This window comes from Notamacropus eugenii, chromosome 5 (assembly GCF_028372415.1).
Source record: "Notamacropus eugenii isolate mMacEug1 chromosome 5, mMacEug1.pri_v2, whole genome shotgun sequence".
NCBI lineage: Eukaryota > Metazoa > Chordata > Mammalia > Diprotodontia > Macropodidae > Notamacropus > Notamacropus eugenii.
This window is the reverse complement of record NC_092876.1, coordinates 283,038,467-283,056,540: the sequence shown is the minus strand read 5'-3', so window position 1 is coordinate 283,056,540 and position 18,074 is coordinate 283,038,467. Positions and strand designations below refer to the sequence as shown.

The following is an 18,074-nucleotide window of genomic DNA, read 5'->3' as shown; positions in this document are numbered from 1 at the left end:
ACACTGAGAAACGAACAGGTGGAAAAAGGGGAAGGCATTTGAGTGTCAGCTCCTCTTGGTAGCAGTCCGGCAGTGAATGGGGAAGAGAAATAGAATAACTTTAAAAGGAAAGTAAGGTCAAGGGAAGGGATATTTACGATAGAGGGCAAGAAATCATTTCTTTTCACTTTTGTCTCAGCACTCCCTACTTCTAGAATAGCACCGTAAAATAAAAAGTACTGACCAGTATGGAAGGACTGTCACACAGCCAGCGAAGGGCAGACAGGATTCAAGCCTGTCAGGCAGCAGTGACAGTCACGGTGCTTCCACCAAGGATGCCAAGACCAACCAGGTGCTTAGGTAAACACTATGCACAGCAAGTAGTAAGAGCCTGAGGATAAACGAGGGGGAAAATAAGGAAAGGATAGCAGATTCAAGGTGCACGTCGGGAGGGCTTAGATTCCACTCCACCCTCCAACACTCCTGGCCTTATATAAAGGTTGTGAAATTCTACAGTGCTTAACCAGAGGGCTCCACCTTCCCCATTTCCCCCTCTAAACACACGAGAATAACGAGTCGGAGATGCCTCCCGGCCGTGGTACCTGCTGCACACCTGCTAGCGCTCAATGGTGGCTGGGTGCGCGGGAGCCAAAGGAGGTCCCTTGCACCCCGCGGGAAGGCAGGCAGATACCTGGCACAACGAAACACCCGGGACAGGCTCTCCCCCACCCCCGGAAGGGCGCCGGATGTAAGGGGGTTGCCAATGGGTCCGCCGATCTCTGGGTCCGGCGGAACCAGGCCCACCCCTCGGGGTAGGGCTTCCAGTCCCCATAATCGGCCCTAGACACCGCCCCTCGGGTCCCCAGAGCTGACGGCCGGAGTGGGGGGCAGGGGGAAGCGCTGGGCCCCATTTGCGGCATCTGGGCTGGAGAGACTTAGGAAAAGCCCAGGGGGTGCCGGAGCGCAGGGCCACTTCCCCCTCCGCAGCAACAACTGCAGCAAACGGGTCAGGGGTCGAGGGGCGCCCGCGCCTCGGTCTCGCGGGATCTCTCCGCAGACCCACGGCGTCGAGACGTCGCGGTATTTGAGTGAGAGGCGGGGGAGGGGAAGAGAGAAAGGGAGGGGAAAGAAGAGGAGGCCAGGGCAGGGGAGGCTCCCGGAGGGGAGGGGGGCGGACCGGTTCGACTCCTTCCCCCTCGTCAGTTCGACGGAGCCCCGCCCCCCGAGCTCCGCCCCGCCCCGCCCCCTCCACCGCCCCGCCCCCCCTTCGCCTCGCTTTCCGCACCCCTCCTCCGCCACCTCCCTTTCCTAACCATCTCCTCTCCTTCCCGGCCCCGGCACGCGCGCCTGCCGCGCCCGGCCGCCACCGGCCGTTCCTCGCCCGCTCCTTGCTTTCCTGCTTTGGGCCGGAACCGGAAGTTTGGGGGGCGGGGCGCCAAAGGGGAGGCCGGGGGACCGAAAAAACTCGGCCGAGCCCGGAGCCGAAGCCCTGGACACGGCCGCCGCCGCTGCCACCGCGACCAATCGCTACGACCGCCGCCGCCGCCGCCGCCGCCGCCGGCGTCGCGTCCAAAGGGTTCCCGGACTTGGGGCGTCCGGGTTGAAGGTCGGTGCGGACATCGGACTGGAGTCCACGATCGCCGGCCCGTCCGGGCGGCCGCCGCCGCCGCCTCCTCCCGCCTCTCCTCCTCCGCCTCCGCCTCCTCCTCCTCCCCCTCCTCCTCCTCCCGCCTCTCCGCCTCCTCCCCTCCGCTGGCGTTTTGTTCAGCGAGCTATGAGAGGGGAGACGAGTTGACAGTGATTTTGACAGTGATTTCAGCCTGCTGTGGTCGGGGGTGCCTTTTTGATTCTGATTTCGAATTACTCCGCACGTTTTGGGGGCGTGCGTGCGCTGCGGGGCTGGGGGTTGTTTTTCTGTGTCTGGTGTCGCCTTTTGTTGCGGCTGCTGCTGGTGTTGCCCACCGTGGAGCGCCTGGATCGGGGGAGCTCCGGCTATGCCCTATGACGGCTGACTGGACCCCGGGGGGTTGGCTCCGAGGAAGACCCAGGGCGCCGGAGAGCTCGCCAGAACTTGCCTCGGATCCCCCGGTGCCTCGGGAAAATGGGAGCCGCCGCGAAGTTGGCGTTCGCCGTCTTTCTCATCTCTTGTTCCTCAGGTAGGTCCGACTCGGGCGAGGGTGCTGGCGGGGCTGGGGACTGCCGAGCTTCTCCCCCTGCCCGGTTCGGTGGTGACCCGCCAGCCTCCAGAATTGTTTTCATCGTTCCGAGTTCGCGTGGTTTGCTGACATGAGTGAATGCTGTTTCTGTGGCCGTAGCGTCGGTGACAGCTTCTGTAGGGTTTCCATTAAGCCGCAAATACCGCAGGTGACATTTTATGTAAATGTTTGAAACCTGGGAGGGCGGATGCCAGAATCGGTGGCTTCATTGCGAGTGCAAGTCTCGGAAGGAGTGTTTTTCGATGAGTGCATCTTGCACGAACGTTGTGGTAGCCCTTAGCCAACTGCTGCTTCATTTTAGTGGCATAAGGAACATTGATCTGTAATCCATAACCTATCCTTTCAACTCAGTCTCCCATCTTCAACTTCAGTGGCCAGCGGTGTTAAAAACATAGTTGCTGTGCTGAGAGTAATTAACTGGTGCTGTATGCAGAGGATGCATTTAAGCGGTGTGTTATGGTAATGTGCTGGGGTTTGGAGCACCATTTGTGAGTGGAGATCTTGCTCACCGACCAGAAGCTTCTTGTTTTAAAACTCTTTGCTTAGAGGTATTGTTTTCTGAGTAGGAAAATTGCCTATGTAAAATAACTCATAGTCAAAAAATTGAATTGTTTAGTGAGAAGGTTTTAGGACTGATATCAGTGGTTGGAAGGATGATCTAGCTATTTTTCTATTTGAAATTTTGATTTTGAGAGAATGTTTTATGGTTGCAACCAGTGGTTGGAAAAGATGTCTAGTCTTTTATATTCGAAAATCTGTGAACGTTGTACTATAGTCTAAAGGTGTGCATTCGCATACACTATATATTGAATAGATTAAATATACTTTAAAATATACTAGATTTGTTTACCGTAACATCCAGCACTTAATTGCGTAGGTTGTAAAGTGAAAAGACTATTACATATCTGTCATTTGACAGTTGGATTTTTGTGGCCATATCTTAATCTTACTTGCCATAGGGGGTGGTAGTCATTTCTTTGTGTATCTCTCTCTCTCTCTCTCTCTCTCTCTCTCTCTCTCTCTCTCTCTCCACACACACAAACACACAGAAACACACACACACACACACACCCTTTGAATTCTATAGGATTTTGCTGAATGGTACATTTCCTTGTGGTTAATAAATGGATAAAGTCTAGTCTTGTGTCTGTAGTGGTATTGATCAGTTCCGGGTGGGCTGAATGTGCTGTGAAATGGCGATCATTGCCAGAGATTAACCAAAAGAATCATGTCTGTTTAAATGGAAGAAGGAACGTGCTTAAGGCAGGCTGACAGCTCTTTTTTGTGCATGATTTGGGAGGGAAGACGAACAATGGCATGGCTAAAAAGAATGAAGGCCTCGCTAACATTAAATCTTTTGCTCTTGCTTGCAGAGTGCTTTAATGTTGTGATTTTTATTTTCCCCAGTACTCCTATTCCACCCTCATATCCTCTGGTTGGTGTATTCCTCTTGTTCTCCTTGAGGAACCTTCTCTTGAACCCCCTTTTCAGCTCTCCTACCTTCAAGGAGGAGGAGCATGACTGCCTCTAACTGCCCAAGGAATTGTGGACCTTACTCCATTCCAAACCCACCTGAGTCACACTAATTGGTGAACAAGGTTGTTCTTGAGCAGACATAATGCACTCCTTCTGGAATAAGGAGGCTTGCTGTATAGCTCTTGCAGCTTTCTCCCCTTAGCTTGGGAGCAAGAGAAGAGAAATTGAGCAACGGTTTCCCTGTAAGATCATTTTCACTAGGCCAGCAGGTAAATAGCCATAATTCTGCTGCTGTAGAATGTTTCATTTGCAATAAAACTCATAGGAAAAAAGAATATAAGTACTGCATAGCTTAAAAAGAAATTCTAAAGATCTAGTCTTTTAGTAACATTTGAGCAGTTTTATAACTTAAAATATTAGATTTCTAAAGGACTTATTTTATCAGCTAGATGTGCTCTGAGTATATTATTGTTGCCCCTGCTGTTGATGTTTATCTTTGATATCTTTGTTATTGAAATATTTATAATTATTTTTCTTTTTAAAAACTTTTTAGTTTTTCAGATTCATCTTTCTTGGCTAGTGCATGTTCTATGAGTATTTTTTTTTTTAAATAATGAGCAAAAGAGAAGAAAACTTATTCTACATTAGATTTTCTGTTAGATGTTTTCTTGAGTCTCACAAACTTCCTTATTTAGTTTTTCTAAATATTTATATGTTTATACACAGATATAATGTGTTCAGGGGTCAGATTATGCAGAGTCAACCTGTTGGATGGATATAGGCTGGTGTGTATAACATTTAATTTGTTGTTTTAATCTTCTAAGAGAGATATGTTAGGAGCTTAGAATCATCTTAGAATGCCCTTCACAATCTCCTTGGTTTTGAATGTTTTTTTAACCCTTTTTTCTTTTGTCATCTTCTAGAATGTGACAATGTAAAAATCTGATTGTGAATTCATCCTTAGCATTTTATTTAGTTATTATTTTCTTTCCAGAAATTTTTAAAATGTGAGGATGATTTAATTCTGTGCTCCAAGGACCTGGGTTTATCACGAGTTGTTACACTGCTGTAATATTTGAAATATATTGAAATAAGTTGAAAAACTTCCTAGGTTTTATTGGGAACAGGACATTTATTAGCTGTATTTGATAAAATGAGAAATGAAAACGTATTAACAAGTATTTTCAGGTAGACACTTCAGTTTTTCTTTTTGCTGTAACAATGAATCCTTCTCCTTGCTAAAGAGTAGTTTATTTGAAATGCTTTATTGAATTATAGGAGCCAGAATTTTTTTAATACTGTATCTACACAAAATCAAACTATGTTTCTAGAGACATCAGTTCAGAAACAAAGAAATGCTTAAATTTTCTCTGGTTTGTAGAATTCTCCCAACCTTAAAAAACCCCAAACAAGCAAAACAAGCCATTTCTTTTGCCAATGAATGGAATCTTTTCTGGAAAAAAAAAAGAAAACCTATAAGTGGATTGTTTTGGTAATCTTTAGTCAACTTTGTACAGAAAGACTTGTCATCTTTGCATCATCTTTTCTTTAATGATTACATCTAAAAATGCTAGAAAATGGACTAGTTCATTATATGATGAAGGTTTTCTGTTATACATTTTGATGACAACTATAAATAGAATGTATTTTTTAAATTAAGGTAGAATCCTCGTGAATACCTTCTTCAAGGATTAAATGATTTATTACATTTGTCCTGGACCCATGTCTGGTTTTCTGGGACAGTCAACTTAAAGGATTTTTTCCTGTGTTCTTCTTGAGATGTCTTGAGGTTATTTTTTTTTGAAGAGTGGCTGCAAGTTTTGGTATTGGATTGGGTTAATTAGCAATATTTAGTATCTTGTAGCATTTTATGGAAGAGAATTTGAATTCAGTTTTTTTCAAAGAAATAATTTAAGCAGTTTCAGTCCCAAGGATCTTTTAAAATTATTTCATGTGTTTGTGTCTTGTTGTCTCTGTGTGTGTGTGTGTGTGTGTGTGTGTGTGTGTGTGTCTGTGTATATGTGTGTGTGTGGGGGGGGGGGGGCACACACATACCCCGCCTAGAATTATTAGCTACATTTTGGGATACATTGAATAAAACTCTGACAAGTCCCTTGCCCTTCAGAAGGATAAGATTTGGCCATAATTAGAAGTGCTTGCACTTTATGTTAGAGAGTCTTTTTAAGGAAACCTTAACCAACCACATTGAGAATTCCAGTGAAACTCATATTCAGTAAGCAGCATGCACCCTCAGAGGGGAATCCTAAAGTAACTTCTTAAGAATGTGAGCTTGTCTTACTTTGATACCTTAATAACAACTTCACAGCAATATTGTCTTAATATTGCTGATAATTTTTCAAATAAATTTGGCTCAGAGAAATTTAATTGGTGAGAAGTATGGAGAGCACAGGACTAAATACTTTGATTTGATCCCAGTCTTGATGACGACTAGCTCTATTATTATGGGCAAATTACTTTTCTAAGCCTCACTTTCTTCTATTAAATGAAGAGGTTGAACTAGATAGATAGATACTCTTTAAGATCTCTTCCAATTCTAAAATTTTATGATACTTATATATAAGAATCTGGGTACCTGTTTTTGTGTCTTTTTCCTATTCTAATATTCTTGTGTGTTGCTTTTCACTTTTATTGGTGGAATAATTTTGAATTTATATCATGGACCTGTGTTTTAAATGTGTCTTTTCTTTTGCTGTTGTGACTGAGTAGCCTTTTGTGTTGTCTTTCAGAAGTTGATTTAGATTATGGTAGGCTATATATGGCATAAGCCAGGTTGTTGCAGGGCACTCTATCAGTTTCTCTCCTTGTATTTTCTCTTTTATCTTTCTCCTGTTTTTTTCTTTTCTCTTTTTTTTCTGTCCTTTTTTACCTTTTGGGGGGATCTGTATTACCTCTGTCATAGACTGGCCAGTGACACCAAGACATGGCTTATTTCCACTAGTGACTTACAAAGAAAGTCTTGACACTTAGTTTAGTATATTAAAGCAGATTGAATTTAGTATCTTTGAATACTGATTCGTATAAGAAATACTTTCCAACTGATTTTTCAACAGATCATTCATCTGTTGATCTTTGGAATGACATGCATACATATATACAAACTTGGGAGTAGTATTTCTTACCTGGAATTGAATAGATTAAACATTATGTACCTACATCTCTTAGTAATTCCTTTATATATTATACATGTATGTATGTATATGCATATATGTATTATGATGTTTATATATGTATAAGCATATGTATATATTCACATATGTGTAAACACATCGATAAAATTCTTAGCATTGTATTTAATTCTTCTATGACATTTAAGAACTAAATCGTCTATTAATGTTCAGTGGTTCTTTCTTTTTATAACCCAAATCTGCCTGGTGAGTATGCGCATTACATTTGAAGTCCTGTGTGGCAGATTTCACTTTGTTGGATTTTAAATGTGACGTCTAGACAAAGCATTGATTTCAGCTTGAAGACTGAACCTGAAGATGCCAGGAGTAGTATATTTAGAAGTGAGGAATAGAAATGAAGAAAGTAAGAGAATAACTGGGGAAAACAGTCTCATGATTGATCTTTCCTTCTTTTTCCAAATAAATTTCTCTGGACCACTGTCAGACATCTAATAATAATAACTCACATTTGTGACCCACCTAAGGTCAGATTTTATTTAGCAAAGTGACTCAGGGAATTTGTTATAGGTGTAGTGGATGTTCCCAGATTTGAGTAAGGATTTTGGTAGACGTGACTGGATCGATGATACATATAAATAAATATTTCTTACCTTGTGGTTTGAACTGGTTCATATGAAGGCAGAAGCACTGATGACAAAAGGATCTTATAAAAAGAGTGTTGGATTGGGAATGAGGAGATAGACCTCCTAGTCTGTTCCTGATAGTAGCCATGTGACTTTGATCAAATCACTTAATTTGTCTCAGCCTCAGGTGAGGGCAGGGATATTCCGTATTATTTATCCATATCTTCAGTATCCAATATGGTTCTTTGGACACAGGCACCTAATAATTGGCTTTTGAATGAATGAGTGAATAAAAGGGATTGGTGCTGGATGGTCTCTAAGGTCTTTTCCAGGTCTAAAACTCTATGATTACATGTTGTGAGTATACAATAGACAATTTACTAAGAAAAGACTTTGTCCTAAAGTTTTCAATATCTTTAACTCTCTTCATTGTTTGCTCCATATTCTGTTTCTTATCCTTTGAATGTGTAAAGCCCCTTCCATGAAGGAATCCTTTTTACAGTAGCCCTGAGTGTCATGTCACTTCTTTATGAACAATTCCAGTGAACTCATAAAGCAGTCTGTCTCACTGCTGGATGACTTTATTGCTTTGAAATTCTTTCCTGTACTGTGTTGAAATATGCTTCCTAGAATTTCAGCCCATTGGTCCTGTATCAGTCTGTCAAAGTTACACAAAATGAGTCTTTTTTTTTTCCTCATCATAGTCCCTCAAATAATCTAAGGCACCTACCATTTCATCTGAAATCTTCTCCAGGTTGAAAAAGCCTTGGTTCCACCAGCTGTTCTTTATGTAATTTGGCCTCCAGGTCCCTGACATCATTCTGCGAATGATGCAGCAGTGTGGTGCAATGGAAGGAGTGATGGGATTTGGCACAGTGGACCTGGGGTCATAACCTAGCTTTGCTACTTGAGTACTACCTGTATGACTGAAAACAAGTCACTTTGGAGTGTTTATCTTCTCTAAATCATACCTAGAGCAGGAACTCCTTCTGTAGTATTTCTCACAGATGATTGGTCATTTAGCCTCTTTGTGCAGATCTCTAGCACTATCTCAAAAGACAGTTTATTACACTTTTTGGGTAGTGCTAATTTGTTGGGAATTTTTTTTTCTTGTATTGATTAAGCTATAAATCTGCTTCTCCAACTTCCAGATTTTGTTCCTCTACCCAAGCAAAACAAGTGATTTTACTTCAGATATTGGAAGACAACTGGAATGGCTTCCTCAGTCTTTTCTTCTCCAGTCTCAACATCTCTAGTTTCTTCAGTTGATTCTTAAATGGCAGGATTTTGCATCACCTCACCATTCTGGCCATGCTAATGTCCATAGTTTGTCTAAATTGTGATATCTCCAGTTGAGTTTAGATGACAGAAGAGATATTTCATTTAAATTAATCCTTACATAGTTGAAGACTGAATAAGGGCAAAACCTCAGAAGGTGAAAAATAGATTCCCTGACAGCCACAGGGTTAAATTTCTCTTCATATCAAGGCATGTTTGTCCTAAGTAGATACATGCTTCTGTAACTATTTATTGTCTGGAAACAGTTTTGAAGGGCACAGTTTTGGTTATGCAGAGGAGGAGGCTAGGATCTCTTACTTTTCCTAAATCTTCATATACTCTTAGTAGGAGGGGTAAAAAGGCATTGGGCAACTAGGTGGTGCTGGCCCTGGAGTCAGGAAGACTCATCTTACTGAGTTCAAATCTGGCCTTAGACACTTACTAGCAGTGTGACCTTGAGAAAATCACTTAACTAAGTTTGCCTCATTTTCCTGATCTGTAAAATGAGCTGGAGAAGAAAATGGCAAACCACTCCAGAATATTTGCCAAGAAGAGTCACACACAACTTAAAAAGAAAGGATATATTGTTTTCAGTTTACAATTCTAAGCATCGACCCCCACCCTCACCCCCCCATAGGTCTTAGCTTGGATTTTTCAGTAAATATTTGAGTTGAGAAATCCTTAGGTATTGTTTTTCTTTGTTCTTGGTTAATCACAGTTTTCTTCTTCTTCTTCCTCTTCTTCTTGTTCTGCCTCTTCTTCTTCCTCTTTTTTCTTCTTCCCCTCCTCCTTCCTTTTTTCCTCCCTCCTCCTCTTCCTTTGTTTTTTATTGTATCACTTGCTTAGCTTTTGTCCTTATTAATTTGAAATTCTTTTTAAAAAATAGGCTCCTAATTCAGGGAATAAATAGGAAATAATTTTTGGTAAGAATGAATTAAAATAGATTTGGGAATAATCTATATGGGTACCTTTGTAGGGTCATAGATTAGAGTTGAAAGGGCTTTAAAGACTATAGAATCCAACTCATTTTGCAGATGAGAAAACTAAGGCACAGAGAGATTAAATGATCTGCCCAGCCAGGATCACACAGTTAATAACTGTTTAAAGAGGAATTTGAACGCAGGTCTTCCTTGAATCCGAGTCTAACACTATAGATGCTAAAATATATCTTTAAAACTATCAGGGTAGATAAGATATTTTTGAGTAGTGGTCAAGAAAAGTATGTGTGGGAGAAGGGGTAGATAAATTGTATAGATTGGAAATGTGTCTGTTGTGATTTTTCTTTTTGTTATAGAAATCCAAGTATAGTGATTCAGCATACTTTTTAAACTTTTCAGTCATTATTAAATCTTTATTTCTTGATCATGTAGACTGTGCTCTTTGTATTATTGCTTTATATGTGGTCTTTGTATATATTGCTTTATATATATATATATTTAGAGACTTTTCTGTCCTACATTTTCTGGCATTGATTTCTAGAGACCTCCCATTTGAAAGTAGATAGATATAACTTTCGTTAGTCAGTAACACTTTTAAAGTATAGTCATAAGGGAACCATTTTATCTCCTAGTGGACTTTGAATGAAAAAGGAGAGAAAAAACTTTCTGTTGATGGATAGATCTTTTAAAGTCCAGTTACTTATTTCTTAAAAATAGTTATATTTAAAATATTTTAAAATTTGGTAGTTTAATTTTGCAAAAGTTGGAGTAAGAATTATTTTTCATTAATTGATATATTTTCAATTTTTTCATTTGGGGCTCATGTTCAGAAAAGTATGTTAATTTTTACATGGAGACCTATATATAATAAGGCAGCCTCATGTCTTTGTAGTAAAGATAAAGATCACAAGTTCAGAGCTGGAAGAGATTCTGTTTAGTTCAATCTATACATAAAAAAGAATCCTTATTATATACCCAGCAAGTAATAATCCATTTGCTTGAAGTGGTCCTTTGCTTAAAGACCTTCCATGAAAGGTAACACACTACCTTCCAAGGCAGTCCATTCCATTTTAGTCATTTTAGAACCGTTAAATTTTTCACTTTGCATCTTCTACTGTTTGTTCATAGTTTGTCTTCTAGGGCCAAGTAGAAAAACTGAAGATCACTGTTCTGTATTGTCAGACTTTCCAGTACTTAAAGACATTTATCTTGTCTCTTTGGGCTGTTCTTTAGTTCCTTCAGTTCATCCTCATGTAGCAGGGACTTGAGACTCTTTACCATTCTTGTTTACCTTCCTTTGGACATGTGGTCCAGTTAATCAAGGTCCTTCAGAAAATTTGGTACCTGTAAATCAACACAGTACTCTAGATGACTGATTAGGGCAGTATACTGTGGAATTATCCCCTCCTTTTTCATGAACCTAGGGCTCTCTTAGCATAGTCCAAGATTGTAGTAGCTTTTTTTTTTTTTGTCTGCTATATCACACTGTTGACTTCAGTAATTTGCTGTTCACTAAAATATCTAGGTATTTTTGAGGTGAACTGCTATCTAACTATGCCCCCTCCCTTTATTTGCAAAAGTTCATTTCTTGAGCCCAAATGTAAGACAACTTTTGTATCTTTAAAATTTCTTCTTATTAGATCCAGGTCAGAGTTCTAGCCTGTCAGGATCTTTTTGAATCCTGATTCTCTGACCTTGTGTTAACTGTCCCTTCTAACTTAGTGTCAGTTGCAAATTTATGTCAGCTGGGTATTAATTTATCCAAATCATTGATTAAAATGCTTAACAGTCTAGAGCCAGTCATATGTCCCTGGGATAATCTACTGGAGAACTTCTAAGTTGATAGAAAACCATGAATAATTATTTTATGACTGACCATTTAGTGATTTTTTAAAAAAAGTTTTTATATGAAAATATTTACTTTTAATAAAGTTTTGCTGATGTCTTACATTTCTTACATCATCATAGTTCTCCCAGATATCCCTTCATCTCTTCCTCCTAGAAAAGCAGCCCATATAATAAATAGTATTTTTTAGAAGAAAAAAAAGCACAATTGATCAAATGTATCTGAAGTCTGAAAACATGTGCAATGTGTAATACTCCTACCTCATGAAGGGATGGGTTGGGAGTGTTTTTTCATATTTCTTCATTGAAGACCTACTTGATCTTTATAATTTTGTTACATTTGACTTATATTTTTTGGTATGTAGTTCTTTCCATTTATGTTATTTTGGTTACTATATGTATTTTCTTAACTTTGCTTATCTTGCTCTTTATCAGTTCATATAGATCTTTATGTGCTTCTGTGTTCATCACATGCACCATTTCTTATAGCACAGTAGTAATTCATTCATGTACCACAATTTGTTTAGTCATTTCCCAGTTGATGGGCAAGTTGTTGAGCATCTACTTTGTTTTTAATTCTTAGCTCTTAAAAAAATTGATGGTGTAAAAGTTTTGTAATATATGGAAATTTTCTTTTTATTGATGGCTTCCTTGGGGCATAATCCCAGTAATGGATTACTGGGTGATGGACTTATTGGTTCAAAGGTATGGACATGTTAGTCATTTTATTTGCATAAATCCAAATTATTTTTGGGGGTGGTTGTACCATTTCATAGCTCTACCAACAAGGTAATCGTGTACTTTTCATTCCGTAACCATTCCAGCATTTACTGTTGCCATTTTTTGGTTATTTTTTTTTCAATGTACAGGATGTGAGGTAAAATCTCAAGGTTGGTTTGATTTGCATTTCTTTTATGATTAGTAATGTGGAGCATTTTTTCATGTGGTTTTGAACCATTGGACCTCTTATCTATTGGGAATGGCTGTTACAGGTGTGTGTGTGTGTGTGTGTGTGTGTGTGTGTGTGTGTGTGTGTGTGTGTGTGTGTGTGTGTGTGTGTGTGTTTACTAATTGATGTTATATCTTGAATACCAAACCCTTATCACAGACATTTGATAGAAAAACTTTTTCCCATTTGACCACTTCTTTCTTATCCTAATTTTATCTGTGAAGAAGCTTTTTAGGTTCAGGTAATAATAGCTGTCTGTTTTATCTTTTGTAATTGCTTTTATCTCTTTAGTTAAGAATATATCTTCTGCCCATAGCTGTGAGAGATATATGATCTATTTCTCCTCTAATTCATTCAAGGAGTTTTGAATCCCATCAAACTGTATTATTGGTCATCTCCCATCTCTTCATCTTTTCCATATCTCATCAATTTGGACACTTCCTACTACAATACAGATAATAACTTCTCTGTAGACTTCATGTCCTCTCGTAAATCTTTCCTCAGGGATTAATTCATTCGATGTAGTACCTGCCTTCTTCTAGATCTCTTCATGCTCTGTATATGGCCTGTCGGTCAGCTATCTAGAGATATTGGTACAAACCAGCCTATCTCCTTTTGCAGCTCCATCTTCATCTCTGATGAGCCTACTCATATTCATTTGCTTCTCAATTGCTTATTGGGTGGCCCGCAATATTAATTTTTTGGAGATTGAGGAAGTGTATGTCTTGGAAAGAATATTGGTGTTAAAAGACAGATCTTCATTTAGATTTTTTTTTCTTTTTCTTTTTTTTTTTTAAATTAAATTTATTTAACTTTTCAACATTCATTTCCACAAAATTTTGAGTTCCAAATTTTCTCCCCATTTCTCCCCTCCCCTCACCCCAAAACTCCGAGCATTCTAATTGCCCCTATCACCAATCTGCCCTCTCTTCCCTTATCCCCATCTTCTCCTTTGTCCTGTAGGGCAAGATAACTTTCTATACCCCATTATCTGTATTTCTATTTCCTAGTTGCAAGAACAATACTCAACAGTTGTTCCTAAAACTTTGAGTTCCAACTTCTCCCCATCCCTCCCTCCCCACCCATTCCCTTTGGGAAGGCAGGCAATTTAGTATAGGCCATATCTGTGTAGTTTTGCAAATGACTTCCATAATAGTTGTGTTGTGTAAGACTATAATTCCCTCCATCCTATCCTGCCTCCCATTGCTTCTATTCTCTCTTTTGATCCTGTCCCTCCCTAAGACTGTTGACTTCAAATTGCTCCATCCTCCCACTGCCCTCCCTTCCATCATCCCCCCCACCCTGCTTATCCCCTTCTCCCCCACTTTCCTGTACTGTAAGATAGGTTTTCATACCAAAATGAGTGTGCATTTTATTCCTTCCTTTAGTCGAATGTGATGAGAGTAAACTTCATGTTTTTCTCTCACCTCCCCTCTTTATTCCTCCACTAATAAGTCTTATGCTTGCCTCTTTTCTGAGAGATAATTTGCCCCATTCCATTTCTCCCCCCAATATATTTCTCTCTCACCGCTTAATTTCATTTTTTTAAGATATGATCCCATCCTATTCAATTCACCCTGTGCACTCTGTCTCTCTGTCTCTGTGTGTGTGTGTGTAATCTCACCAACTATCCAGATACTCAAAAAAGTTTCAAGAGTTACAAATATTGTCTTTCCATGTAGGAATGTAAACAGTTCAACTTTAGTAAGTCCCTTATGACTTCTCTTTGCTCTTTACCCTTTCATGTTTCTCTTGATTCTTATGTTTGAAGGTCACATTTTCTTTTCAACTCTGGACTTTTCATCAAGAATGCTTGAAAGTCCTCTATTTCATTGAAAGATCATTTTTTCCCCTGAAGTATTATACTCAGTTTTGCTGGGTAGGTGATTCTTGCTTTTAGTCCTAGTTCCTTTGACTTCTGGAATATCCTATTTCACGCCCTTTGATCTGTTAATGTAGAAGCTGCTAGATCTTGTGTTATCCTGATTGTATTTCCACACTACTTTAATTGTTTCTTTCTAGCTGCTTGCAATATTTTCTCCTTGACCAGGGAACTCTGGAATTTGGCCACAATGTTCCTAGGAGTTTCTCTTTTTGGATCTCTTTCAGGAGATGATCAGTGGATTCTTTCAATATTTATTTGCCCTCTGGTTCTAGAATCTCAGGGCAGTTTTCCTTGATAATTTCATGAAAGATGATGTGTAGGCTCTTTTTTTGATCATGGCTTCAGGTAGTCCCATAATTTTTAAATTGTCTCTCCTGGATATGTTTTCCAAGTCAGTTGTTTTTCCAATGAAATATTTCACATTCTCTTCCATTTTTTCATTCTTTTGGTTTTGTTTTGTGATTTCTTGGTTTCTCATAAAGTCGTTAGCCTCCATCTGTTCCATTCTAATTTTGACAGAACTATTTTCTTCAGTGAGCTTTTGAACCTCTTTTTTCCATTTGGCTAATTCTGCATTCTTCTCCTTTAGCCAATTGAGTTAACCTATTTTTCAAGGTATTATTTTCTTCAGCATTTTTTTGGGTCTCCTTTAGCAAGGTGTTGACCTGCTTTTCATGCTTTTCTTTCATCTCTCTCATTTCTCTTCCCAGTTTTTCCTCCACCTCTCTAACTTGATTTTCAAAATCCTTTTTGAGCTCTTCCATGGCCTGAGCCCACTGAATATTTATTTTGGATGTTTGGGATACAGAAACCTTGACTTTTATGTCTTTCCCTGAGAGTAAGCATTGTTCTTCCTCATCTGAAAGGATGGGAGGAGATATCTGTTCACCAAGAAAGTAACCTTCTATGGTCTTATTTTTTTTCTCTTTTTTGGGCATTTTCCCAACCAGTTACTTGATTTTTGGGTCCTTTGTCAAGAGTAGGGTATACTCTGGGGACCTGTAAGATATCAGTTCCTCCAAGGTGGCACGATGAAGCATGTACTGGTCTGGGGGCAGGGAAGGATTTTTGTGCCCAGAATCTTAGCAGAGTTTCCTCTCCACTGTCACCTGGCTTCCAGTTCCTCCAAGCTAGCACTGTGGGGTGGGATTCAGTCAAGCTGTGGGGGTAGGGCCACCATTCAGTGTGAGACAAAGACCAGCTCCCTCAGTGCCCCCAGGGGTTTTTACGATCCAGCAATGGTCTCGGGCTGCTGTAAGAACTCCTGCCAAATGCCCCGTGTGGCCTCTGCAGGCTGCTGCCTGAGGCTGGAGCTATGGGAAGGCCCTTCTGCCCTCCTGGCCAGCTAAAATAACCCCTTCACTGACCTTCAGCACCTGTGGGTTGAGAGATCTGTGGACATGCTGCTGCTGCTGCTGCTGCTGCTGCTGCTGCAACTGGAATTCCAAGACTGGAGATTCTACCCTGTGGGCTGTTCACTAGCTGTGCCTGCGAGGCCAAGGTTGGGCTGGGCTCCACACTCTGCTCCTCGTCCAGTGCAACTGACCTTTTCCATGGGCCTTTCAGGTCACCCTGGGCTGGAAATCTCCTCCACTCTGTTGTTCTCCACCTCTGCTGCTCCAAAATTTGTTGAGCGTCCCTCTCTACAAGTATTTTACGGGCTGTGTGGGGAGACCCTGTGTATGTGTGTCTTTCTACTTTGCCATCTTGGCTCCGCCCCTTCCTTTAGATTTTTTTAAGAGGTATTTGGAATCTGCCAAAATGAAATAAGCTGTTTTGGTTGGAGGGGAATAGTCATTCTAAAGTGCCATATTCACCGAGAGTTATCCACAGCTTACGGAGGGCATGGTTCCTATGAAAACATCCTTTTATAATCTCATGACTTTATCATGTATTTGGGCATAAATTAAGATTTTTGTCTTCAGTTAGTTAAAAACTGACTTAAAGAACATTTAAAAATGTTATTTACCTTTAATTCATTGTATTACTTCAAAACGACTTAAAATTTGCTTATAGGTGCCAAATATTTAAGCACTGGAAATGTTCATCAGATTTTAAACCTCAGTTGTCAGAAACATGTGGTTGAAAGATCACTGGACTAAAAGTCAGAAGACTTTGGTTTTGGACCTAGTTCTGCTGGTAGTTCAGTGTGTGACTTTGAGCAGATCACTTAACTTTTATGGACATCGTTTTCCTAATTGGTAAACGTGGAGGTTGGCTTAGATGGTTTACAAAGCCTGCTTTTTAGCTTTGAGAGTGTTATGATCTAATTCTAAGCCCTGTTCTTATTTATTGTTAGCTCCAATGTATTTTTTTTCTGTACTTCATTATTAGGTTTAAATAGTAACTATTATAGTAATTCCCATTTATGTAATATTTCCCATATAATATCTTATTTGATCTTTATAACAGTCTTACAAGGTAGACAGTTGTCACTATTTCCATTTTGCAGAAAAGGGAACAGGATTCAAGGAGGTTATAATTTGTTTCAAAGTCACATGATTTGTAAGCAGCAGACTGAGTTCCACTCAGGTTTTCTGGATTGCAACTCCACTCTTTGTTTTATATCTTGCCTTAAAACCTAGAGTAACAACAACAACAACAACATTTCTATAGCACTTTTAAGTTTTGCCAAATGTTTTATGTTCATTATTTGTTTTGATCCTCTCAACAGACCTATGATATAAATGCTATTGTAATCTACATTTTCAAACAGGATTCTGATGTCTGAGGCAGGATTTTAACCCAGGTATTCCTTACTCCTAGCCCAGTGCTCTGTCAGCTGTGACACGCTGCCTCACAGAAACAGTCAAGGAAACCCTTATGTATGTTTGTAGCTACAATGTTTCGAGATCAAATTCAATGTCTTAGATAAAACCAGCAGAAAAACAATGAAATGAAGACAATAGAATTTCATTTTAGCCAGTGGCATTTGTTAATGCACCTTACTCTAGTTTATTACACATTCCTACCTTTCTTTAAAACCTTGGCTTCACTTTTTTTTCCAAAGTACCTGTTGTAAGGTTTCTTAAGACATGTATCGATTTCGAATTTGCAAATGATAAAAAATTCAGTATTCTTTGAGGATTTGGAAGGGAAGAGCAGGATGTGTTATATTTAAGAATTTGACATTTAACATTACAGAGTTGGGGGGAGGGTGGAGATAATGCATCTTTGGATGAATAACTTTTAATGTACTACCTAATTGTGTTCCATGGCCACAGATTTCCCTCCTTCAGTTTGAAAACTGTCTTCAGCATTATCTTGTGTATTATTGCTACCAAGAATGAGGGAGGTTATTTATATTCCATTGTCCTACTGGTGAGTGAGTAGCGTTGGCTTCAGATAACATATTATTTTTTATTTATGATACATTGATCATACAACCAGAAGTATCAAGTTAAACTTTCTTGGGATGACAAGAGAACAAAATGTACTAGAAAAATCTTCTAAACATTTAGAACTAATTTTCATGATTTTTTGGAGTTTAGGAAGAACTTTCTTTACCCTCAGTAGTCACAGTAAGGGACACAAATGTCAACTATTAAGAATTTCTGTGGTACTTTCTGGCTTTAGTTTCACCTATTAGTGAAACTTGAAACTACTGTCAATTTGTGGTAGATGAATGGAGTATGATAACGCTTTACATTTAAGACAAGATTTCATCCTGACTTGTACAAGTGCATATTAAAGTGGTACCTAGGAGAAATGTAAAGTTGCAGGCCTGAAAGAGAGGTGA

At 39.7% G+C, this 18,074-nt stretch overlaps 1 protein-coding gene across 2 annotated transcripts in view; it reads left to right on the top strand.

Moving 5' to 3' along the window:
* The first annotated feature begins 1,401 nt into the window (after window positions 1–1,401).
* The window catches only part of ACVR2A (activin A receptor type 2A), a 138,029-nt gene continuing 121,356 nt past the window's right edge, over window positions 1,402–18,074 (top strand). The window contains exon 1 of one of the 2 annotated variants that reach the window (XM_072613161.1): window positions 1,402–2,135. In XM_072613161.1, coding sequence (XP_072469262.1) covers window positions 2,081–2,135 — 55 coding nt within the window. In that variant the 5' untranslated portion in view covers window positions 1,402–2,080. Of the gene's footprint in view, window positions 2,136–3,921; window positions 3,941–18,074 lie in introns of those variants that run through there. The other variant, XM_072613164.1, reaches the window with a different exon arrangement.